We start from the raw sequence: 24406 nt of genomic DNA, 5'->3' as shown, positions 1-24406 counted from the left end.
TGTGTTTACTTGTTGATTACATTTTTTGTGCAGGTGTGACCAAGGGCGTAAATCCCCCCCCCCCATCTAAGGGTTGTCCCCCCCTAGAAAACCATGCTGTGTATTGTAAATAACATAAAAATGTATACTTAAAATATCTGTGTAAGTAGTAAAACAATACAAAACCCAAAACATGCTTTTTAAGTTTAGAAACATTTTGAGTTCCCCCTCCTTTGCCTCACAGTGGTTTGGTCCACTGCCTGCTGTACGTTAGGAATCGGATCTCTACTCATAGTCACATCGGTAGTGACAGGAATGTAGCTAGTAAGTAGGCGGTTCAAGGCTGTTTTATTCACATTAAACATCGGATGATGTTGTTCTTTTCTCAAATGGAAATGATGCTGAGTAATTAATGAATTAGTCATGACAAAAAGTTAGTTATGTTAGTTAGTAATATTATGTAACGTTACCTAGCTTGTTGGATAGAAATGCACCCACTACAACTAACGTTACCACGGCGATAAGCCTAACGTTATGTGTGTGAACTGATATTAGGGTTATTATCATAGACTGTAAATTGAAGATCTACAGTTGTGTTTTGTTCAATATGATGTTAAGTGGCTGATCAGTGGGTTTGCTGCAGACAGTGTGGCTCATGTGGCTGTCAGGGTTAGCAGATGAGCTTGATCAGCTAATTTAACAAGCGTACAAAAGTATTGTATTTCTTTTATATGGGGACACTTTTTCAAAATAAGTCATTATGTTTTAAGTTATTTTTGTGGCTTGATTGTAAACAGCTTAAATTAAATACATGGTTTTAAAGAAGAATATTTTGGTCAATTTAGTCAGCTTTTTCATTGAATCAAGAGAAATGCTGAAAAGAAAGATAATGGTACAGTCTCCATGCTACACTAATGATAGTATTAAGGCTTTCCTCTGTTTACACATGTCCTCTACGAGTATAATTGTGGTTGTATTATTTGTGTCCCCTTCAAAAATTGCTCTTATGTTTATTGTCCCCCCCCTACTGTTAGATCAGATTTACGCCCATGGGTGTGACAATGGATGTATTATAAGGGCAGGTGGAGCCACTGAGGCTGCATACATTGCCCCAGATGTATGTGCTGTTCTAGCCGCATGCTTTCAGTGATGCTATTTCAGGCACTTGATAATGCCAAGGCTGTTTATATAATACTAATAAACATTGATTGAATCCTACCAACCTCTTCATTTGAAGTCTTGAAATCCATGTGCTACTACGCAGTGAGAGATACTGCAATGGAGAAAAGATTGAGTTAGACTGCAGAGGAAAATGCTTAATAAAAAGGCCGGCTCGCTGCAGCAAAACCGTACAGCCGATATAAGCATTGTTAGCAGGTTACCTATTTTTTCTATTATTCTATCTCAACTTAACTGCTAGTCACTAAAATCCCCATTGAGCAATCTCGGGAGAAAACTGGAGGCCATAAAGCGTAAATTAATAATTCATTAGCAAAGGTGAGAACCCAGGTATCCTAATAAATGTTTCAATATTGAATCCTTCGCTGCCAGAAATAAAAGTGTGTTGCCATATCTGATGTCTTGTCAGAGAGAGCATAAAACTGGGCCACAGCAGGAGAAATTAAAAGTACCACAACCTGAGTCATATTGTGGTTTTAAAGAAAAGTCACAATAAATGCCACATATTATCTGACTTGCTCTTTACAGACAGATACAGAAGTATACAGTCTTGAGGAAATGCTATGCAAGAGCCTCATTTACATAAACCAGTTCCACTCAGTTTTAATAAGACAAGACTGCCACTTGACTTGACAAAATGAGTACAGAACAAAAATGGCTCACACTTAAATAATAGAACCTGTGCTGCAGAGGAAGTCGGAGACTTACCTCAGTAGAAAGGCCCCCAGCTCATTGTACGGTGAGATCTAGCCATCAAGCAGTGAGTTGATCCCTGATCTGAACTGTGGCAGAGGGCCTCCCCGAATCATGGCTGTCAGACTTGGGTGGTTGGAGAGCAGTGCTGTCACTTCTCCTGGTCGGCTGTGGGGGTTGAAGAGCTGGTGCTGAAGAGCAGAATGAGGCTATCGTGTAGTAAGGGTTTCACTCCTGGCGGTCCCTGATCGGTGGCTGTGCTGCAGTAACAGAAGGAGGATGTAGTTAAGATATCATTGTGATACTAAACCCACTTGCAGGCGAGGAGCTGCTATTCAACACAAACAAAAACAAAACATTCAGTCTTCAAATAACGCTAAAAAACAGAGCTGAATATTGTTGATTCAAAGCTTCTGACTACGAATGAAAAGATGTAATCTACAGTTGCCAACTACACAGATGAGTGTGATGTCAATATAACAACTGCATTTATGTGGGATGTGGATCAGAAGCAATTCACAGCTTTATTCCCCAAATAAACATCCGGTGGAAAAAACAAAAAAAGGAAATTCAAAAGCAAACTCAAAACTGTGAATCCCATTCTTCAGCCTGCGATGAAGGATCCTCTCAAACACCTCACTCATAAAAACCTGTGGATTTGTGCATATAAATGCCAAAATGCAATTAACTCATATTCTTCCATTTTTGTATGCCAAGCCTAAATGACTCTTTAAAAGTGTTTATTAAGTTACAATAGTAGATCCTTGAAAAATCCTCCTCGTTAGTAATGCATTGTTGGCTCGATTCCACCTTTTTGTTGAGCCGTGGCGTTAACCGCTATGATCATTGCTCTGCAGGATTTAAAAAAATAAAACTTACAGGAAATGCATTTCAAGATACATTTAATGCATAAATCATTGACTCCTGATAAAGTACTGTATAAAGTAACAGCAGCTTTAATAAAACCTCATGTATTTGTTAAAAATAATATGTTAGCGTCAATGCAGAAATCCTCTAGATCAGTGTTTCTCAAATGGGGGTACGTGTACCCCTAGGGGTACTTTGGAGTACTGCAGGGGGTACGTGATATTTCTGCAAAAATGCCAATTTAAAAATATGTCATACATAATTCCTAAAATAATTATACTATAATAATGAACGAATTAAGTGATGGATTCTAAACATTTGAAATGCAGCCTTTAAAAAAGGTTATTGTTTAGTGAATCTATCACTGCCGGCGCTGTATTCTACCTCTTTACAGAGAAATTTTTTTTCTACCAAAAATGTTTTGCGCTGGGCAGGGGGGGGTACTTGGCTTAAAAAAAGCAATTCAAAAGGGGGTACACTATTGAAAAAAGTTTGAGAAACACTGCTCTAGATGATGTGATATCAGTTTATCTTAAAGCAGCTACAATGAGTTTTTAATTGGTTATGAAACAGTCTCAATGTAATACTGATGCCTCTATATGACCTACATATGCCAACGGGACCATCAGCAAGAAGATTGTCTATATAGTTATTTTATTTATTTAATAAGGGTAAATGACAGAGATAGAGCGGGAGAAAACACAAAAACACACTTTGGTCTCTTATTAAACAGATGGAGAGAATTATGGGATTTGAAAGGATTCTAAAGTGATCCTGAATGGGTCTTCTTCCTCCTAGACAGGTAATATGTATTGTATTTGGTTTTACATCAATATATGAATTTAGGTTGGTAGCTAAAACAAATTTATTTTGTTTTACCATCATCATATTTTAGTTATTAATCGTACATAGCCACAAATAGTTACCTCAATGCTACTCATCCTGAAAACAGCTGCATTTAAAAAAGAAGAAAAATAATGTAAAAATAGTAATATAATAATATAGTAATCAAAATATTATAGGTTAATTCTGCAGGCTGTCTTGAATGTTGTCAGTTGTGCATCATAAGGTCTGAACTACATTTTTTGTAATGGCGATAAAGTTAACTCAAGTTAAATTGACTAATTTGTGGGGATCTAATATGTTGACATACTTTACACTCAGTAGTCTGCTTATTATTATAAAGGTATTAGGTAAAGCTAATGCAGTCTGTTCTGCAATGGTTATAATGTACAGTTTGTGTTTTAGAGAGATGTTGATTCAACTTTGATCATTATGGAGGCTGTAGTTCAGAAAGTTAAATGTTAATCATAATCAATTTGTTTCAGTCATTTTGTGCGGAAAAATGCCAAAAATCTGTTTATTTACCTGATTTAATACCTTTGGGTTCAGAACTGTAGTTGGACAAAACAAGCAATGTGAAGCCATCACCTTGAGCGTGATGGGAATTGTTATTTTCTATAATTATTTGACATTTTATAGATCAAACAACTGAACCATGAATCAACTACTTGGCAAATAATTCTGCAGACAATAATCCATAATTAAGATAATACACAATTAAAATAATCAGAGTACAACAAAAATTATTAATACAACAAATTAGTTGTAAAATGTACTCACATTTCTATTAAATATTAATATGTACAAGTATATGAAAAAACAGATGTTGCACATTTTGCAATATAACTGAGAAAACTATTATTGATATGCATTTGAAAATATATATGGAATCCTTCATGTATTGTTTTACTATGTGAATGGATGTGTGTTCCACACATTTATTATTTAAGGTTTATTGACTTTAGAGATACAAGATCAGAGTTTTCAACCTTTCTCTGCTTGCCGCTCAACATCGAGCTGTCGGAGTCAGAGACGAGCCAACTCTGTAATGGATGTAAGAGAAATCCTGACATCATTTGTGGCCCTGCTTTAAAAATGAATGTCTTCACATGGTCAACTGAAAATGTGTCTGCAGCTCTCAGATGAGCACTTTGTCTTAGCAGGTGCCCTCCTGTACATCCTGTCAAGCGCCAGCACTTCCTTTTATTTTTCTGCGAGAATCCACAGATTAAATAGGCCGAACCTTTTGTGCCTTTTAAGTCGAGTCAGCGTAACTCCTTTTACAACCACGGCATCAGATATGTTCAGTCCTACCAATTTGCCGAGCAATGTTTTTCAAATAATGCACTTGTCTTTGACACAATGGCAGGAAACCAAGAGAGAGGAGCAGAGTTAGATTGCCTGGATGATGTGAAGATTGTAACAGGACATCTCCATCTCTTGAGGACAGCTGTGGCCCGTACACGATGATGAATGGCCGTTTGTGAACGCAGGTGGAGCAGCTGTGTGCAGAGTGCTCCAGCAAATGTAGTTTTACTACTCAAAAAATGTAGATGGGTTTCACTTACTGTACTGTTCACTTGTTCGGTGACCTGGAACAATGGTGCCTGGGAGTGCAGCTTTTTAATTTGGCGAGGGATGATAGCAGATATTATGTTACTCAAAAGAGTCCTGCCTCAACAGTGAAGTTTCACAGGATCTGCTCAGTTTATGTTAAAACTTGACATTTCTATGCTCTCCTACCAGCCTCATCTGTAATGTACATTACATGTCATTTAGCTGACACTTTTATCCGAAGCGACTGACATTTGCTATATATGTCAGAGGTTGCACGCCTCTGGAGCAACCAGGGGTTAAGTCTTGCTCAGACACACACTGGTTGATGTATCGCAGTGGAAATCGAACCCAGGTCTCCCACACCAAAGGCATGTGTCATATCCACTGCGCCATCACGATCCCACTACCACCCTTCCTTTAATCTTTCTGTAGAACACACATAATGAAGACTACTAATCATGATTACTTATTTATTTTTTACTCATCGTAAACACAGGAAAACACTACTCCAACATTTAAGTTATTTCTTGATCAATTGTCACAATTTTAACCTCCCAAGAAATTAACTCTAGATGGGTGTATTTTTTCTTCCATATTTTAGTTATGAGCAGGCCCGTCATGCAGGTGAGTTCAAAGGGTACCCTGGCCAATGCAAAGGGTTATGGTGCTAGAGGGCCCAATTTGGAAAATGTTGTCCCCCTGTCCATAATTCCTGACTGCGGGCCTGGTTCTGAGGAATTGTGGATTTATCTAAATCTGGAGAGGCTGCTGAATTTTTTGGCAGATTTTTTACATTACATGTCAGTTAGCTGACGCTTTTATCCAAAGCGACTTCCAATTAAGTGCTTTCAACCCTGAAGGTGCAAACTCCAGTGCAAGTACATTAGCTTTAAATAAGCAAAACTACAAAGCGCCATATGAAAGTGCAGCTTCAAGAGATACATACATATATAGTTGTTTTTTTTATGTTTATCCGAGGTGTAGCCGGAAGAGATGCGTTTTTAGCCTTCAGCGAAAGATGCGTAGGCTTTCAGCCATCCTGATGTCAATAGGGAGTTCATTCCACCATTTAGGAGCCAAGACAGCAAACAGTCGGGATTTCGTTGAGTGATTAGTTGTCCCTTTGCTGTGAGGGGGCAGCAAGCAGGTTGGCTGATGCAGAGCGGAGTGGGCGAGTTGGGGTGTAGGGTTTGACTATGTCCTGGATGTATGCTGGGGCTTATCCGTTCGTGGCCCCCTATGCAAATACTAGTGTCTTAAAGCGGATGCGGGCAGCAATTGGTAACCAGTGAAGAGAGCGGAGGAGCAGTGTAGTGTGAGAGAACTTGGGGAGGTTGAGGACAAGTCGAGCTGCTGCGTTCTGAATGAGCTGCAGGGGCCCGATGGCACATGCAGGCAGGCCAGCCAGGAGGGAGTTGCAGTAGTCTAGACGTGAGATGAGCCTGAACCAGAACCTGTGCCGCTTTCTGCATTAGATCCTTCTGATGTTATGCAGCATGTATCTACACTATCGGGTAGTTGCAGCAATGTTGGCAGTGAAGGAGAGTTGGTCGTCAAGTGTCACACCCAGGTTTCTAGCAGTCTGGGTGGGGACTAACACAGAGTTGTCAATTGCTATAGTCAGGTCTTGGGTAGGAGAGCCCTTCCCTGGAAGGAAAAGGAGCTCAGTCTTGTCAAGGTTGAGTTTCAGATGGTGTGTGGACATCCAAAAAGAAATGTCAGTCAGACAGGTCGAGATACGTGTTGCTAACTGAGTTTCTCAAAGGAGAGAATTAGTTGGGTGTCATCTGCGTAGCTGTGATAAGAAAAGCCGAGCGAGTGACAGACCCGAGAGAGTTGGTGTACAGAGAGAAGAGGAGGGGACCCAGGACTGATCCCTGAGGAACCCCAGTTTTGAGTGGGCAATGTTCTGAGGTAGATCCTCTCCAAGTTGCCCGGTAGTTTCGGTCTGTCAGGTAAGATGTGAGCAAAGACAGCACAGAGCCTGAGACACCCAGATCCTGGAGTGTCGAAATGAGGATCTGGTGGTTCACTGTGTCAAAGGCAGCAGAAAGGTCCAGAAGGATGACGACAGAAGAGAGAGAGGTTGCTCTAGCGATGTGAAGTTGCTCAGTGACAGCAAGGAAGGCAGTTTCTGTTGAGTGGCCAGCCTTGAAGCCAGACTGGTGGGGATCAAGAAGGTTGTTCTGGTGGAGATAAGTAGAGAGTTGATCATAAATGGCACACTCAAGAGTTTTGGATAGAAATGGAAGAAGGGAGACAGGTCTGTAGTTATTTACCTCAGACGAGTCGAGTGTGGGAAACAGCCAGTTGACAAGGAGATGTTGATGAGATGGGTGAGGAAAGAAAGAAGGTCAGGAGCAATAGACTGGAGAAGGTGAGAAGGGATAGGATCAAGGGGGCAGGTGGTTGGGCAGGCGGAGGTAATCAAAGTAAGAATTTGATTTGGAGATAGAGGGGTGAAAGAGGAAAGAGTACTGGATGTGATGGATAGTAAGATGATTTCAGGAAGTGTGGGGGAGAATGAAGAGTGTCTTTTTTACAGTTGTTGACAAAGTGGGTTGGTAGAAGGGAGGAGGTGGACTGGGGGAATCTAGAGGTTAGAGAAGATGGAAAAAAGTTTTTTGGGGTTGGAGAAAGAGGATTCAATTTTGGTTTGATAAAAAAAAAGAGCTTTTTGCTGCAGAAATAGAGGCAGCGAAGGAGGAAAGAAGAGACTGATAGGTAAGCAGATCATCTGGGTGTTTAGATTTTCGCCATTTCCTTTCCGCTGCCCGTATAGTTGATCTTTCAGCATGCACTGATTTTGTTCAAGGTTACAGGATTTCGTTGGTTTGTGCTCTTTGTGTGACAACAGAATATGATTTATAATGTTGTTGCCAGTTATCTATTGTAACTTTAGCTTCTATATACTTATTTTGAAAAATGTTGCTATACTGTAGAAACCTTAGCTAGATGTATGTATGTATGTATGTATGTAGACATCTTTGTGTCTCAATCTGTAGCTATGTGTTTGCCTGGGTTTTTTGGGTCTGTTTGCATTGATCGGTTTTGATTTTGTATCTCTGGAGTATAACATATGCCCTATTCAGTGAGTGAGAGTGGCAAAGAAAGAAAATGCTTTTACTATTCCTCACTTGGCTTTATGGCTGCAGCTAACAATTACTTTCATTATTGATTAATCTGCAGATGATTTCCTATAATAATCAGTTGAGGGTTTGGGCTATAAAATGTCAGAAAATGGAGAAAAATGATCAAATATTCCTACAACCCAAGGTGAATAGTACAGATTACTTATTTTGTCTGACCAATACTTCAAAATAAATGGTGCAAAGATAATAAATGTACTATCATAGAAGAAAACAGCAAATACCTGCATATTTTAGAAACTGGAACTGCTTAAAAATGGCACATTTTTGTTGGGCTTTTTCATGCAATTATAAAGCTGAAATGATAATTTTCTTATTTTATTGTTTGGTCTATAAAATGTCAGGGAAAAGCCCATCAAAAATTCTAAGAGCCCAGGGCGGCATCTTCAAATGTCATGTTTCATCTGACCAACAGTCCTAAACCCAACAATATTCAATTTACAGTGAAAAGCAGCAAATCATCACATTTGAGAAACTTGAATCAGAGACAGTTTGATGCTTTGTCTTTTGCTGTTTGATTATCAAAGGTTCATTTTCTGTTGACTAATCGTTTCAGCTCTACATGACTTTAATCTAAAAAATAGTGTTTAAACGTATGTGGTGTGCAGGTTCCTCGTCACCTGATAATTCCTGACACATTAATAAAGTCAACCGTCACTCACTCCTGCAGTGAACGGCTCGTGGAAAGAAGCAGTTGTTTGAACAGTTTGGTATTTGCAGAGCACATCTTGTGTTGAACAGAGCCCATTTTGTGTGCTGCTAGAAGTGCTACTTATCCTTCTTTTCTGTCAGATTAAGTTCAATATGGATTATTTAGACAAGATAAAGTATCTCATGTTTTCAGTTCTTTTAAAAAGCATTTATCAAAAAATAAAGTCTTTTACTATATCTTGTAACTCAATCAATACCTGAGCCCCGGCAACAGCCAATGTGGATCTCTAGGCCAGATGCTCATGAATGATAGGAGGAGTAAATTAGTGATGGACACATTTATAGACTGAGCTCTTGACCTTCCGGACTATGATGCATGTTTTTTGGCAACAGGGAGCCTCCAGATATCAGGTGGTTGCCAACTTAACTCAGCGAGAATTATTTCACAATTGTCACAGTTATATTGCTGGATATCAGGGAGCAGAAATAGACATACGCAGGACATTAAACTATAGCTAGAAGACACTTTGCAGCACGTTTGATACTGTCGAGCTCCTGAATTAGATTGTAATCTTTTTTTATTTAACATATGATATAATAGGGCAGCGTCTGTGGATAAATGGATTGGGCAAGTCAAGCATGTTATCTTACATGAGGGTCTTAATTAAGTTCAACAGATGAACATGCAGCTGTTATACTACATTGAATTACATAATTCACTCTCTTAATTATACTTTATATGTATACATATTTAGTAATTTTTGTATTTCAACCAATGGAGCCCAAGCAGGGGAAGACTTGGGGGCCTGGAAATGGCACCATGCTGAGTGTAGAGTACATGAAAGGATTAAAAAGCTCAGCATATTGCTAAAGGCTATAGGCTACGTCGAAATGAAGCTACACGGTTGAGAGGCACATCTGCTCACTTACTAAATATAAAGTAGGGAAATGTAGAACTGTCTCTCAATTGCTCTGGCAAATTATTTATGAATTCAAACTGTGTGACATGAAACAAATGACTGTCTTGGGATATAATTTAAGTTCTGTAAATTCATGAACCTTAAATAGTAGTACATTTTACTGGAGATTAAAGCAGCAGTTAGAAACTAATGAAGTTTATATTTACTTTATTTCCTGGAAAATGTGCATGATTCCCTTAGGGTCATTTACAACTGCAAAATGTGACGTATTCACCTGAAAACTGCCACAATATCTGACACGTGTAAGGCTGCAACTACCTTTTCATTATCGACTATTCTATTTTGGAACAAGAGTCCAAACGCAAATTCAACTTATTGTGATATAAAACAGAAAACAGCAGCAAATCACAAATGATGAATCAATTCTCAAAACAGTTAGAGGTTACATTTCTTTCTGTTGAGCTACTGATTATTTCAGCCCTGCATAAATGCTTAATTGCTTGTGGCGTGTTCACAACTGGTAAAGTGCACAGAAACATATGACAGCCATTCAGTATGTTCTGCTGCTCTCGGCTATTTTACTATTCACAGGTTGAATGTTGAATTAATTTGTTCAAAGGAAACACAATAATGCAATTTACAGCATACAAGAAGACTGCCTCCCATCAGGGTTGAGTTGCTTCTCCAGCGTGCTGTCAAGGCAGTGGTGCTTAACAAATAAGCAGACTCTCCACATTAATCAAATGTGACCTAAAATTGTCCGGCCTGGGCTACTTATATGTTGCAAAGCATAAAGGAATCAACAGAAATGCAGTGTTGGAGCTATAGATGTTATGTCTGAGGGTCTTTGTCGCTGAAGCAGTGTGCTAGTATCATACATCATTATGTGTAATCTCACCCCTTATTGCTTTACTTAGGGCAGTGATCACTTATGTGTAGCTTTCAGTGTTGGTCTGTGTTGCAGTCCTGAACCTCTAAATCAGATGGGCTGGTATATGAGGCGCATATAAATGAGAGTTGTGTCTTCTGTCTTCCCCGCCATGAGACTTTGGTGTACATTTGCTTCATTAGCCATCAGTCTCCGCTAAGACAGACTAATGGTTTTCTTGTTGCATGACAGTAAGTGACTTTGTGGCACAGACTCTGCACTCTCTGAGAGAGATATCCACACTTTCTTTTATTTGTGCGGCTCATACATCACACCGTAATAAAAAAGCATATGGCTTCTCCTCTGTGAATTCAACATCTGGAGCAGTTTGTATGGATGGTCGACCAAACAGTTGCTATAAAAGCCCCAAAGAAACATCAGGTGTGATACATTTGCCTCTCTGCTGCCGGGCTCCGGGGCTAGATTGTAATGAAGATGTCCAGCTCTACAGTGACATACTGTACGCTCTCCTAGCTGCCCTTTAGATAGAACAATCGCTGCAGGGAAATGTTAAAGGATTGCTCTATTTTGAGGACTGTTTTCTTCACATGCATAAAAATCTGCAACGTCATGTTTTAGTTTCTACCTTTTACTCCCCCGGAACTCATTGCTACTTTTCCATTTTTTTCTGCCAGCCTTGTCAAGTTCTTTTGTGCATCATTTTCAGCACAGCACTCCTTTTCATGATCAAAATAGGTCAGTGAATGAAGCCACATGACATTAAGAAATTAATTCATGCTTCTCTCAAAGCACTAACAGTGCAACCTTGAATATTCCCAACATCACTTTGAATGTGTTAACATACATAATTGATGTCACTGTGTACATTGACTGCTTCCAGTAATGCCTTTAGGACAACATATCCACTTGTGCGTTTCATGACATTTAAATAGTTCGGATTCTTAAACGACCCGATGGGATTCAGTTGCAGGAGAAACAGCAGATTATTGATTACTTAAGTAGGGAAGATAAAGTGTGGAGGAACTCTTTGTTGTGCAGTGTAGACATTGTTTCCAGATCGTGATTGATGCCAGTGTGCTTTAGATTGTGATTATATTGGGTAAAATTTAGTGACAGTCTCCTTTTTTCCAATTATCAGCACATCCAGACTGCAACCCGTTATGGAGGATTCAAACAAGTTGTCCCTGGCTCTCTTTCCTCTTTCACCCATCTGACATATTGACTGGACGTGACTGACACCATTTCACTCAGGCCTGATTTTCTGCCAGTGTACCTCTGTCACTTGGCCAAACTGCTATTTGATTTAGGACATAAGCAGAAATAGGGGGGAGGGGATGCATGTGCTAGGGCATAAAATTGTCAATGACATGTCAACGTCTTTCCCTCTGTGGGAAAGTGAGACCTCCAGTACATCAAACAGATTGCTCCTGACCTATGACCAGCGAATGGACCTGCTCACCTCAGCTCAGCTCGACTCAGCACGTGCTTCTATGAGCACAGAAATCTTGGATGGGAAGTCTGATTTCTACATCTCAGTGGGCTTCTTAGATACAAAGTGATTGCCTTTCATCTTGCAGCCCATAATGAGAAAGAAACAGACCTGTGCATATGTGCACCCTGCCACACCAGTTTACAGTCAAAGAAGCAACATTAATTCTGTGAAACACTGGAGGATTCAGTTTTCTGCGAGGCTATAAAACACAGTGGACCAGCAGCAGGCTGTGCTGAAATACTCTTCAGGTTTATTACAGATGGATGTCGCCTTGATGCTTTTTCCAAGAAGAAGCTGCAGATGAGTGATTTGTAAACATAAAATGGCCTATTTTGTAAAAAAATAAAAAGCCTATATTGTTGAATATTGGCATCCAGTGCAGAGAGAGTACTTTAACGCTGCTGAATAGCACTATGGATGAAAAGAGGTCTGCTGCCACTGCCTTGGCTGGAGGAACTGCGGGTGCTGCTGTGTATAGGCTACCTGCACTGAGGCAATGTGAAGGTTTCTAAAACCCCACATATCCCCTGCAAATCATACAGTAATGAAAGGGTGTTTCATCATGAGGTCCATTATAAGAAAAGTGTTCAGCTCAGTGCATCACACAAAATGTGTCTAATAGAGGGTGGGATGCTTTATTATGCATCGGATCATATAGGCTAGGTGATTGGTACATCAATCTTGGTGCGCAGCATTAAGGCAGATTACATCTCAAAAAAGTACATTCTAAACGGATTAATGTTTCGTTTCATGGGTGTTTGGCATAATAATGAACTACCTACGTTCGTCGTGGACTGTATTAGGAGGCAGTGTAAATGTAAACCAAAAAAAGGTCTATGAGGCTTACCTGATTTTCTAGTAACAGGTGGTGATGTTTTAGATCCTTTGGACTCCAATCCCTTGTGTGACGATCTTTCTTATTTTAATTTATGCAAGGGTTGTTAAAAAATCTCTGCGAAATCACAATGTATCCCTTGTGGCAGCATCGCCCACACGACATCCTGGTCCACTACACTCTGTAGCGATGTGCACAAACCGACAGAAAAACAGCCCGCACTCGCACAGAAAACCAGATTTGTCCATATTTCCTGGGTAGCAGCGGTTTCAGGGATTCCTCTCCGTCGACATCTCTGGCAGAGGGTCCAGTTTCACAGCTCCGTGTCTGTCTCTCTCTCGCATCGTGCTGCCAAAATGACTGAAGCTGGAAATCACATGCGAATGGTTTAACGCGCGCGTCAATCGACTTCGTTTACCCAAGGCACCCGCACAACTCTGGATCCATAAATATTACATGGTTTTACTTTTTTACTGTTTCTGGGGACGTCTGCTGCTCTGTCCCACATAACACCCGTGCTAAAGAAGATGCACAAACATCTCACAAAGCGTTTTTTCATGCCAATTACATTTACGTGCACTGCGGTCCTCTGCGCGCGAGTGTATGCGTGTGTGTGTGTGTGTGTGTATGTGTGTGTGTGTGTGTGCGCGCACGCGCGCGCGTGTGTGTATTCACTCGGGATTCATAAAAAGGTTTGCCCGCTTACAGATGAGATCTGCGGCAAAAGACGAAAGAAAATAATATTTTATTTGTTCCAACGCAACGCCTATAAAAGTTATTTTCACATTAAAGGCCAGTGTGTGTGAATGTATGTTACAACTTCCCTGAGCTAAATGGCATTTAAAAGAGAAAATATAGCATGGGTGGATTTTTCAGTCTTTGCAAAATCAGACTTTCATGACTCAGTTTGTGTTGTCAATGGACACACCTTGCAGCTCCTCAAAACACACACGCGCGCACGTACACACACACACACACAGTAGGCTGCAGTCACTCGGTAGTATTTGGACCATTTCCCTGAGGCCCTCTCGTGAGCAGCTGCGTGAGTTGACCAGGTGCACCTCATTTCCCATGCTGTCATGATGCCAGCTGAGGAGTCCCGCTGTTTCCCCACATGATGCAAGTCGCTGCTCCCACCTATGCCAATCCCTAGCTGCATGTCATAGACAGACCTTATTCACAAACTGAGGAGCACATACAGCATTTAAGTCTATAATCCAACACAGACCATCTCTCTTATTCTGAAAGGGTTGTTTAATCTAAGGAGATAAACCTCTGCAGCTCTGGACCAGTAAGGCCTATTCTGCTTCCTGTTGGTGCTGCAGCCTACATCATGTGCTCAGTGTTATCTGCTGGTATGATTAAATGGAAGGGCTCAGTCACATCACACTTCGCTTTACAACAGCAACATCTCTAAGTGTAATTCCACTGTGAGGCTCTCCACCCCTGTCCTTCCTAGGCTTAACTGTGATCCATTAGCAAACCAAAGTTAATTCACACCCAGATTATAGCCCTCGTAAAGCCTTCAGGTCTCACCAGAGGCCTTGTAAGAGTACTACATTTGACCTCATTGTACCTTTAACCAATCTGACCTACATGTACCTGTCGGATGTTCCTGATCTGATGCAGATATGTTGGATTGAAATCAGTACCAATTCTGATATATGTACACAAAGACATTCACATACATACATACAGACACACTAGAAATACAGTATGTGGATTAAAAGTAAACAAACACATGTGCAGGAGAGGTAAGGAGCTAAAAGCTTATACAAAGATGGCTCCTGAAAACTCTGAGCCAGATAAGTGGGGTTGCATTAAGAATGAGGAATGAAAAGGTAATTACAAAGAAAAAAAGAAAAAGAAATGAAGAAATAATCACTTCTCAGTCCAGTTGTTCATCAGTCAACAGTGTAATTGGGAAGTTAACAATGTTTGTTCAAGATGTTTTTTTAAAGAAGATGATGAATGATGGAAATATGCAAACATGAATTCAACAAAACATCATCTGTTTGTACATGGAAATGTAACCACATTGGGGAAATGAAAAGATGAAAGAAGATGATGTCTAGACTGCCTGATAGACAATACCTGGATGTTGCATTGAGCAGCTGCTGCTGCCTCCTCACAAAAGCAAATGTTACCATTTTACCTGTGCTTGACCAGAAATCAAAAGCATGTTCATGTTTTAATTGACCACATTTTTGCTGGAGCTTATCATCCCGCTATGACACAATGCAGGGCCAAGGATACACGGTTTCCTCTCTGTTAATTAATTTCCAAGTTCACAAACTACAGCCTCTGCTTTTCAGAATTAGTGATATGATTTAAGCCTGCACACTGTGCTTTCACTCCCCTTTCATTACTGTTAGTAAAACAGCATCCACACGCTCTGAATGCAGAAAAACAGTACTGAAGCTTGAAATCTGCAAGACAGCATTTTTTTTCACCTGGCCATGCATGGTCTGCTTCTCTTGGATATGGTTTGGTTGGAGGGTAATTTTGATGTTGAAGCATTATCTTTTAAGGTGCACAATGTTTTCTGCTGGATCACCACCAAACACCAGCACTCCTCACACATCCTATACAGCACGCTGAATGTGTGACAGTAGCCGGCAGTTATTATGCACAGATAACCTTCCCTTCCCTTTATAATCCAAGCTGGCACAAAGGGAAACTATTCATGATCTGCAATTATGTTTTCTAGATAAGATAAGCATTTCACAATTAACTTAAGGCCTGCCCCAGACATAAGGAGCTTTTCATATCTGCTGACCTAGCCAATCAAACTACTCCAGGAGCTGCTTTGCAATATCACCATAGCTAAGCCTTTGTGTTTCTTTTTCCCCCCTGCCTTGTTACTTTTAGATGTTCAACTCCTGGCCCTCTCAGAAGAACTGAGTTGAACACAAGGGGGCGTAGACTGCTAAGTTTGCCTCTCCTTGTCCAGTTCAGCTGCTGCTGCAGGAGGGATAAATCTGATTATGGTATCATGTCTGACCTTGAGAGGAAACTACTCTTAAATTTACATTTCAAGTAGGAATGCTTTATTGCATTATTGGCGAGGAAATGTGTGGCTTTCTTCACACTCAACTGCATTAGGAAGGGCCATTCTCTGGCAAAGCCACAGAATAACAATGTGGATGGCAGCATTGGTCCAGTTGTTGGTTTGATCATGAAGTCACAGATTTGTCTGTTCAATAGATTTGTGTGTATAGGAAATGTGTATGAATACAGATGATAAATCTTCCTTCAATCAAGTTGTTATCTTCATCATCAAGGGTTCTGGTGTTAGTACTATTTTCAAATTCAAATATGCCACCCATACTAGATAATCAAGTCCCCAGAGGTTTGTAACATAACAATCATCAGTAGCACCAAGCAAACTGTGCAGTGATTGCATTAGTAATGACATCTGAAAAAATCCTGTCTATCTCACCCTGCATCTCTTATTCATTTTCTTCCTTCTCTCTGCAGTTGCTGGAGTATTTAAACAAAAGAAACGCATGCTCTGCACTTTTTACGTTTAATTTAGGTAACTCTGCTGTCAACATATGATGCCATGTTCACATGCATCCTTGCAACACACATACACACGTCTTGCACAAAGCACCTGTCTAACTGAAGTAAATGGCACTAAACAAGCCCCTTATGTGCTCCTATAGGCTAAAAGCGCTTTTTAAACTCCGTGGTAAAAGCGAGATTTAATTGGTTTGAGGTCCCAGTATATGTAAATGGTAGTGGGTGGCTCCTCCCATGCACCTGATGGGGAGTATTTACAGCTCTTTACAGCTACTCACTGCACTGTTTCCAAGAGCGCAGCGCCGCACCATGACACTCACTGGACATAAGCATTAAGGATTTCCGTCTTCACAAAGTAAACTCGCCGCTATATTTTCCAAGAAAAAAGTTTGCCAAAAGTTGTCCACTTGTTTTCCAAGATGCCACGCTCTTTTCTGGTCAAGAAACATATGAACTCCGCAAAGAAGCCAAATTATAGTGAGCTGGATAGCCCAACAGGTAAAGTTTTCAAAGTAAAAGGACCTATCCGACTTTAAGTGTTTATGTTCTTACATGTAGTCGCGTTTTTTTTTTTTTTTAATCGCAAAACTTTTGAAACTTTATTGGCCGGCTTTGAAATCTATGCTCTTCCCTCCTCAAGCGATGACAGCCAACACATGACCATTTTACTTTCTTTATTTTCAGTGTTCATCACGCCGCACATCTACAGGGGTCTTCCCCTGCCTGTTATCCCCCAGCCGGAGATCCTGAGCCCGGCAGCGTACAGCCCCATCACAGTGTGGACTACCAGCAACTTGCCGCTGTCTCCGCTCCCTAGTGACCTCTCCCCCATCTCTGGATACCCTTCATCGCTCTCCGACACATCCTCTAAAGACCATAGCGGCTCTGAAAGCCCGAGGAGTGATGAAGACGAGCAGATGCTGCCCAAGCTGACAGACCCTCACGGAGTGGACGCAGAAAAATTCCAATGTAGTTTGTGTAGCAAGTCCTACTCCACGTACTCTGGACTGCTCAAGCATAAACAGCTGCACTGCGACGCCCAAACGAGGAAATCCTTCAGTTGTAAATACTGCGAGAAGGAGTATGTGAGCCTGGGAGCTCTCAAAATGCACATCAGGACTCACACGTTGCCTTGTGTTTGCAAAATATGCGGGAAAGCTTTCTCCAGACCGTGGCTGCTCCAAGGACACATCAGGACGCACACCGGTGAGTGGATGGGGAAATAACAGAGGGGCCTTCTGTGTGAAGAGGCAGAATGGCTTTTGCAGGCACATACTAATTGTGTTCAACTTAGTACATGATTGATCAGCCTTTATACCATGTTTCACATCTTAAAACTGTTTTGTAGTGAGGCTGATATTGCTGGGAAAATGTTCAACTCTCAGAATGGTATTACTTCCTGTAGGTTTGGCAGTGTGTTTTTTTTTTTAGACAAAAGTCACAATCAATCAGCAACAGAATAGAGTGCTTTTGTTTTACACACTGTGTTGCAACCAGCCAAAAGTAATAGGCCAATAGATGCCTGTAACATTTTTAGTCACATATGTTTGTGTACCATCTTTAACAATGTTTTCTTTCTCATTTCCCCCTCGACAGGAGAGAAGCCATTCTCCTGCCCTCACTGCAACAGGGCTTTTGCGGACAGGTCCAATCTCAGGGCTCACCTACAGACCCATTCGGATGTGAAAAAATACCAATGCAAGAACTGCTCCAAAACCTTCTCCAGGATGTCTCTCTTGCACAAGCATGAGGAATCTGGTTGTTGTGTAGCACACTGAACTGGGATACTTTTCCACTACCAGAGAAAAAAAACAAACTCTGTTGCTTCTTTATTTTTCCAGGAGAACAGTCAGGGAATCACATCGAAGGGGGTTTGTTCCCAAATATGCAGACTTTTTCTTCTTCTAGGAACAGTCCATTTCATTTCAGAGTGAGAAATAGCTCTGTGCTCACGTGCTTCTTGTTTCAAGCAGTGTTTCTGTGATTGCAATCGCTGTCGAGCTTTGTCATGCCGTGTACTCACCTACCTGTGCTATTCATGCACTTTCCTGCATGTCTAGAATGTTTTATATGCCCCCACAATGTTATCTGCAGTGTTTTGTACAAATGTCTCTCAATGGCTGTTATGCAGTCCTCCACTTTTCTTTATACGCACCACACAAACGATACCAAAAGACGCATTATGAATGACAGTATACATATAACTAGAGGAATACTGAAGCCATTGTTACTTAGGGAACAAGTGCAAACTTATTTTTTAGGGTGAAAATATAACTTTTTTGCACATTAGAAACAGTTTGCCAGCACTCAAACAGCAAAATACATTTTCTCAAGTGCCTCAGTTTTATTTGGCAATAATGTGTATTATTCAACAACATTTTCCTGTTATATTTTTATATATTGAATGTAAGCGTGACTGAGATGATTGTATATTTACAGTGAAAACTGTGATACTGAATGATTTTGATATTTTCATGATACTTTAAGAAATAAAGTTTCATGACATTTTGTTATAATTTTTGGCATCCTTGAAGTTGCTTTTCATCTGTGAAGCCTTTGGTGTATGATAGGCTCTTTCAGCAGGACTCAGCAGCATTCTGTGATTGTTACACGCTTTGAATGGTATAACTTGCACAAAAGTAAATGATATTTAATACAGCTTGCACCATCTCATGTTATGGTTATGTAAAAATGAGGAGAGATGTGACTCCGCTCTGAATCAGGCCTGAACCTGTTCCCTGTGAACCTGTCCAGACATCAAACAATCTTGAAATTTAACACATACTAGCTATATTGATCTGCACTCACTTGTTATACCCTTTGAGGGCCCATGACTTTCTTTACCTAAGTGTGTGTAAAGTTTAAATGCAAGAGTGTAGTTCTCTTTAGAAAGTAATCCTAATCTCATGTCATCAATATATGTAACATGAGGAAAATGTTTTTTTAAATCTTTTCAATCATAACAATCACTGCAGGGGCACAGGGCATTCAGATTTTAATGTTTTCACAAAAAGCTCAAATTTGCATTTGCTTTGACAACCTCCTTGAATTTCTGGGATGCTTGCCATCAAAGATTAAATAGACTTCCTCAGGCTACATTTTATTGTCTTTTACCATATGCTGTCTGCTTTCGGCAGATAGAGATTAGAGCACAAAAAGTCCAACGCCTGAAGGGATACAGTCAAAGTTGAACTCTTTCTAACAAACCCCAGAGTGTGTTCCCATTTGCCCTAATGCCCAAAAGTTGCTGACCTGAAAGCTGTGATCTGACAAATAGACACTTGTTTTTCTCGCTGCGAGGGGCTGAACTCCCCTGTAGGTAGACACTCTTCGCTGTGAGTCATCGTCGAGCTATTCCAGGTGCTCACCGCCGCACTGTGGGTTGGGCCAGGTGTCTCCAGGGCTCTTCAGCAACTTCGCTGGAAAGCAGGTGCAACCAAGAGGATACAAACCACAGCCACAGGTCCACTGCGGAAACCTCAGCCATGACCTAATGTGGAAACATTACAAGCAGCAGGTCCTATTCAGATCATTTGCCTCATAAAAGGAAAGTGCCATCGAGAGGGCACTCTAAACTCTAATAGTGACGCTGTTTGTCCTCACTCACATATATGTTTTATTCCATGGGCAACACTTTATCATACTAGTGTCAGAGAGAAATAACAATGAATACATAATGCCAATTAGCTTCATAATCTTGCGAGATTTCCCCTTTTACAACAACAATTAACTGCATGACTGATTTCTCAGATTACAACAACATGTTAAATGCTTTCCCCTCCAACATGAATATTTGATGATAGTGGGAGGAGAAGGGGAGGGGAAGGAGCAGGAACTCATTTGTTTTAAAGCATATTGCTATTAGAGGATGTGTTAAAGAATGTGAGATCAAATATTTGTTAGGTGGGGAGACTGTTAATAGTCACACTGTTATGTGTAAATTGTGAACCCCACAGATGCCAAATGCAGGTAGACTGTGGGTGTTTTGCAATTAGATTAAAAAAAGAACAATCCCTGTGCTGAACCATTGTAAGGAAAAGATAAAATTTGATTTGTTCATGCCCAAGAGTCAACTAGAATACATTTTTTTGAGGCCTTAATTGAGTTTTTTATTATGTTCAGTGCAAATAAAATATAGTTTACTTTAGCTGTCCATTCATTTTATTTGGCTGGGAAATATTGTAAAGATGAAATGAAATTCAATCAGTTCTTTGCCAAAAGTCAACTAAAATGAACATATTTGAGACCTGAATGAAGTCATTAATCGTTTTCAGTGCAAATAAGAGCTGCAACTAATGATTAATTTAATTATCGATGACTAATGATTATTCTCTCAATTAATTGATTTATTTTTGTCTATAAAATGTACGAACATTGTGACAAATACCCAAAATATCCCAAGGTGATGTACTCAAATTGCTCGTTTAATTCGACAATCAGTCCAAAACCCCAAGGATATTCAGTTTACTTTTATATATGATGAAGAAAAGCAGCTAATCCTTTCATCTGAAAAATGAATAAAACAATTAATGAATTAACATGATACACATTTAATTTTCTGTCAATCAAATAATTAATTAATCGACTAATCATTGCAGCTGAAGTGCAAATAAAATCTGATTTTGCCACTTTACTTTAGCTGTCTATACATTTTATTTGGCAGCATATCCTTTTGATTGTCATGTATTTTATATTACATGTGAAATAAATGTCCTCACTCTGCAGATATTGGTGCTTGGAGGCGACATAAAAATCCAGAGCAGCCTCAGAGAGCAGTGTGTTGGATGTAAAGGAGGGCACAGCTCTCAGAAACCTGCTGACTTAATGGCGAATCAGGGAGTATGATTCCTTTATTACCATCAAGTGGAACAAATAAAGTTAAGGGCGTCCTCTATGGTCTGATTGTCCTAGCCGGGAAGTGAGCCCCAGCCCTCCTTTCTAACCCCACCACATCAGAAAGGAGATGATTGTGTATTCCCCTTTACTCAGAGCGCCCGGAGGAATGTTTTTATTGAGCTCCCGCATCTTGTTAAAGACTATTCTCTTTCATTTCAGTTGTCTCCTCAAGTGACTGGTTAGCTACTTAAAATGGCTCTGCTTTTCAGCTGGAGGTGCATATTCTCCAGATAATACTGTTTGCCTCTAATTGTGTGGTGTCCTTTGCATCGGCGCTCTATTTGTTGATAAATTAGATTTATGCAGATCGAGCGAGCATAATTTAATCACCGGGGAAGATGGATTCTTCTGAAGTTTTGCTGCTGTCTTATAGTCTTATGTGTTATCTCATTAAAGTAAAAAAAAAGGTTTACTGTGAAGGGGTTGAACATCTTTAGAGAAATTGCATTTTAGTTTGAAAAAACAAGGAGGTGACCGCCTGTTTGATGTGTGGCAGGCTGCAGTTGTGAACTGAGAAATGGTGGCTGACCCTCTATTTAGGTCAGAAATGATTTTTGTTGGGTGTGTCATTACAAGCACTGAAGTGAAGAGTCCAGCAGAGACAGACGAGGCTGTGTTGTCTTAATCAATAGCTCTGTGGTCTCTTTTTGTTGCCTCCTTGTTGAGCAGAGGTCAGCTGTCAAAAGATCCTGTGATCATGTTAACTTGATTGTATTTCCTCAATGTTCAACCCACAAAATCCCATGACCACAGCTGTAAAAGATCATCTAAACAACACAGTCCTTTATGACCACAGATGATTTGATGGACTGCAAGTCATCATTTTTCTTGTATCTAGCATTAATAAGTTGTATATTGGACACAGAACACTATATTGTCGCTGTAAGCAGAGATTATGACAAATTAAGGAGGTGTTCATTGATGTATTCAAGCAGTGAACTATTTAAAGTCTATAGTTGGATGTAGGACTCTAGGATCTGTTTTGCAGCAGCAACAACTAGAAGTTAACGTGTTGGACCAATTCTAAATGAACACTTAAAATGTGCTTTTATCTGCTCATAAAAGTGTTATAAACTAGTTATTAAGTGTTCATATACTGTTATTTATTTGAAATTGGGAAGGTTAAAATGAAGTGTTAACTGATAAACCTGTGTGGACAGATTTAAACTATTTTCTAAACTGTAATCGTGAATGGTGATACATTACACTTAACTTGGATAGCTTGAGTCTTTTTTAAAAAGGTGACCAGCATATAACCACATTATTTGATTAATTTGGAATTTCTCTCCTTCAACATGCAGCTCTCCAAAGTTCAGTCTTGAGTCCTTTTCCTCCACATCTCAATAGAGACCATCCAGGCAAATAATGTTTTCAAAGAGTCCTCTCCGCTGCATTTTCAGGTGATGCTGGACAGAGTTTTCAAATAAGGTACCTCTGAATGGTTGTCATTTACACAACATTGGTGCAGGAGAGTTTGATGTGAAGCTGCTGTCACACTAAGTGGAGAGAACCTGCTTTTATTTTGAATAATGATTATGTCATTCTTTGAAAAGCGGATGCAGCAAATTGCTCATTTTTTAATTATTTTAGATATCAGAGCTGCCTTTGAGACCGTTGATCATTCAATTTGAATTTGAACACCGTAAGCACTGGGTAGTATTACCTGCCCTGCACTTGACTGATTCATTTCCCTCCACTTAAACAGAAACCTTTATTACACCAACTTCAAATGTTGCGTTAACAATTGGATTGATTGCCATGAAATTTTGTACAGACATTAATGTCCCCCTCAGGGTGAATTGTAAGAACTTAAGGGATCTCCTGACTTTTCATCTAGTGCCATTATCACATTGAAAAATTGATATTTCATTCATGACCGAATACCTGCAAAACAAATGACATTCCCATCAGCCTCAGTTGGGCCTTGTGTTTAGTGCTAATTAGCGAATGTTAGCATGCTAACATGCTAAACAAAGATAGTTTACATGGCAAACATAGTTGCTGTACATCAGCATGTTAGCGTTGTAATTTAGTAATAACAAATTTGAAATAGTTCAGATTTAATATTTGAAAGTTCATTGTTTGCCTTGGAAACAGCAGTTGCCAAAACAATCTTACCAAAAGAGCCATTTAGTAGCTGATCACAATCTTCAGACGATCTGCCGTCTGCAGAAGCTAAATTCAGGATAAACGAAGGTCCCATCCACATTCAAACAGATTCAGAGTCTTCTATCTTCTATATCAGCATTTACAACCACAGGAAACATATTTTCAAGAAGCTCGCCAAAGTGTATAAACAATAAAAGACTGGTATTGTATTGTAGGTCATCACTATAAATACATCATGTGTATGTACTGCATTTCATTTTGAACTCACGACAAGAAGGATGTTTTGATCGTTATTTTCAGCAGCAGTGGTTTCAAAAACATGAAATATTAAATATTTCCCTCATTTAGTAAGACAACACAAGCTTTGGTATGCCTCTTTCAGAGGATGTTTTGACAGCCATCAGAAGTCACAAGTAAATTGATCCCACTGGAGCCTCACATATACTGTCTGTGTTCAAACAGCTTGTCAGTAATTGGTTCTAATGAATTTTAGGCACCAATAAGTCTTGAACCAAATTAAAAAGAAAAGCTCACAGTATCAGTTAATGGGGAAGATATAAGAGAACTAAAGACAAGTCTGGAGAACGACAACGAGAAGTTAGAGACAGAACCTCTAAATAAGCACAGTTGGTAAATGTTTACTTTAATTACGGCACACATGGTTGTTTGTCCTCCAGTATCTTTTTTTTTTTTTGGGGGGTGGGGTGTTGATGACACGCAGCAAAGAGCCACAGGTCGGATTTGAACCCGAGCCGCTGCAAAGGCCTCAACCTACATGGGGCGCATGCTCTTACTGGGTGAGCTAGAGGTCGCCCCCTCTAG

The 24406-nt window shown here is 40.0% G+C and overlaps 2 protein-coding genes and 1 long non-coding RNA gene across 3 annotated transcripts in view; 1 reads left to right on the top strand and 2 right to left on the bottom strand.

The window, feature by feature from the left end:
- The window catches only part of sntg1 (syntrophin, gamma 1), a 34067-nt gene extending 20536 nt beyond the window's left edge, over window positions 1-13531 (bottom strand). Inside the window, exons 1-3 of the mRNA XM_078263709.1 lie at window positions 13067-13531; window positions 1867-2111; window positions 1203-1252 (exon numbers count right to left, since the gene is read on the bottom strand). Of these exons, the coding sequence (XP_078119835.1) occupies window positions 1203-1229 (27 nt within the window). The 5' untranslated portion in view covers window positions 1230-1252; window positions 1867-2111; window positions 13067-13531. The remainder of the gene's footprint in view (window positions 1-1202; window positions 1253-1866; window positions 2112-13066) is intronic.
- Window positions 13532-16845: 3314 nt separating this feature from the next.
- On the top strand, window positions 16846-19095 carry snai2 (snail family zinc finger 2). The gene is made up of 3 exons (XM_078264537.1): window positions 16846-17077; window positions 17264-17785; window positions 18176-19095. The coding sequence occupies exons 1-3, from the start codon at window positions 16999-17001 to the stop codon at window positions 18355-18357; spliced, it is 783 nt and encodes a 260-aa protein (XP_078120663.1). The 5' UTR covers window positions 16846-16998; the 3' UTR covers window positions 18358-19095.
- Window positions 19096-19439: 344 nt separating this feature from the next.
- The window catches only part of LOC144526846 (uncharacterized), a 29711-nt gene continuing 24744 nt past the window's right edge, over window positions 19440-24406 (bottom strand). Inside the window, exon 3 of the long non-coding RNA XR_013502781.1 lies at window positions 19440-20069. This is a non-coding gene — a long non-coding RNA (uncharacterized LOC144526846). The remainder of the gene's footprint in view (window positions 20070-24406) is intronic.

The sequence above is a fragment of the Sander vitreus genome, chromosome 12 (genome assembly GCF_031162955.1).
Source record: "Sander vitreus isolate 19-12246 chromosome 12, sanVit1, whole genome shotgun sequence".
In the NCBI taxonomy this organism is placed as follows: Eukaryota; Metazoa; Chordata; class Actinopteri; order Perciformes; family Percidae; genus Sander; species Sander vitreus.
Note: the sequence above shows the minus strand (reverse complement) of the source record. Positions and strands in the feature narration are given on the sequence as shown.

What these genes read in the sequence shown, in the direction of transcription:
- snai2 (XM_078264537.1), top strand. Translation starts at nt 16,999, where the DNA reads ATGCCACGCTCTTTTCTGGTCAAGAAACATATGAACTCCGCAAAGAAG. An exon ending in TGAGCTGGATAGCCCAACAG is followed by an intron (nt 17,078 to 17,263) that starts GTAAAGTTTTCA and finishes CTTTATTTTCAG; the next exon opens with TGTTCATCACGCCGCACATC. An exon ending in ACACATCAGGACGCACACCG is followed by an intron (nt 17,786 to 18,175) that starts GTGAGTGGATGG and finishes CCCCCTCGACAG; the next exon opens with GAGAGAAGCCATTCTCCTGC.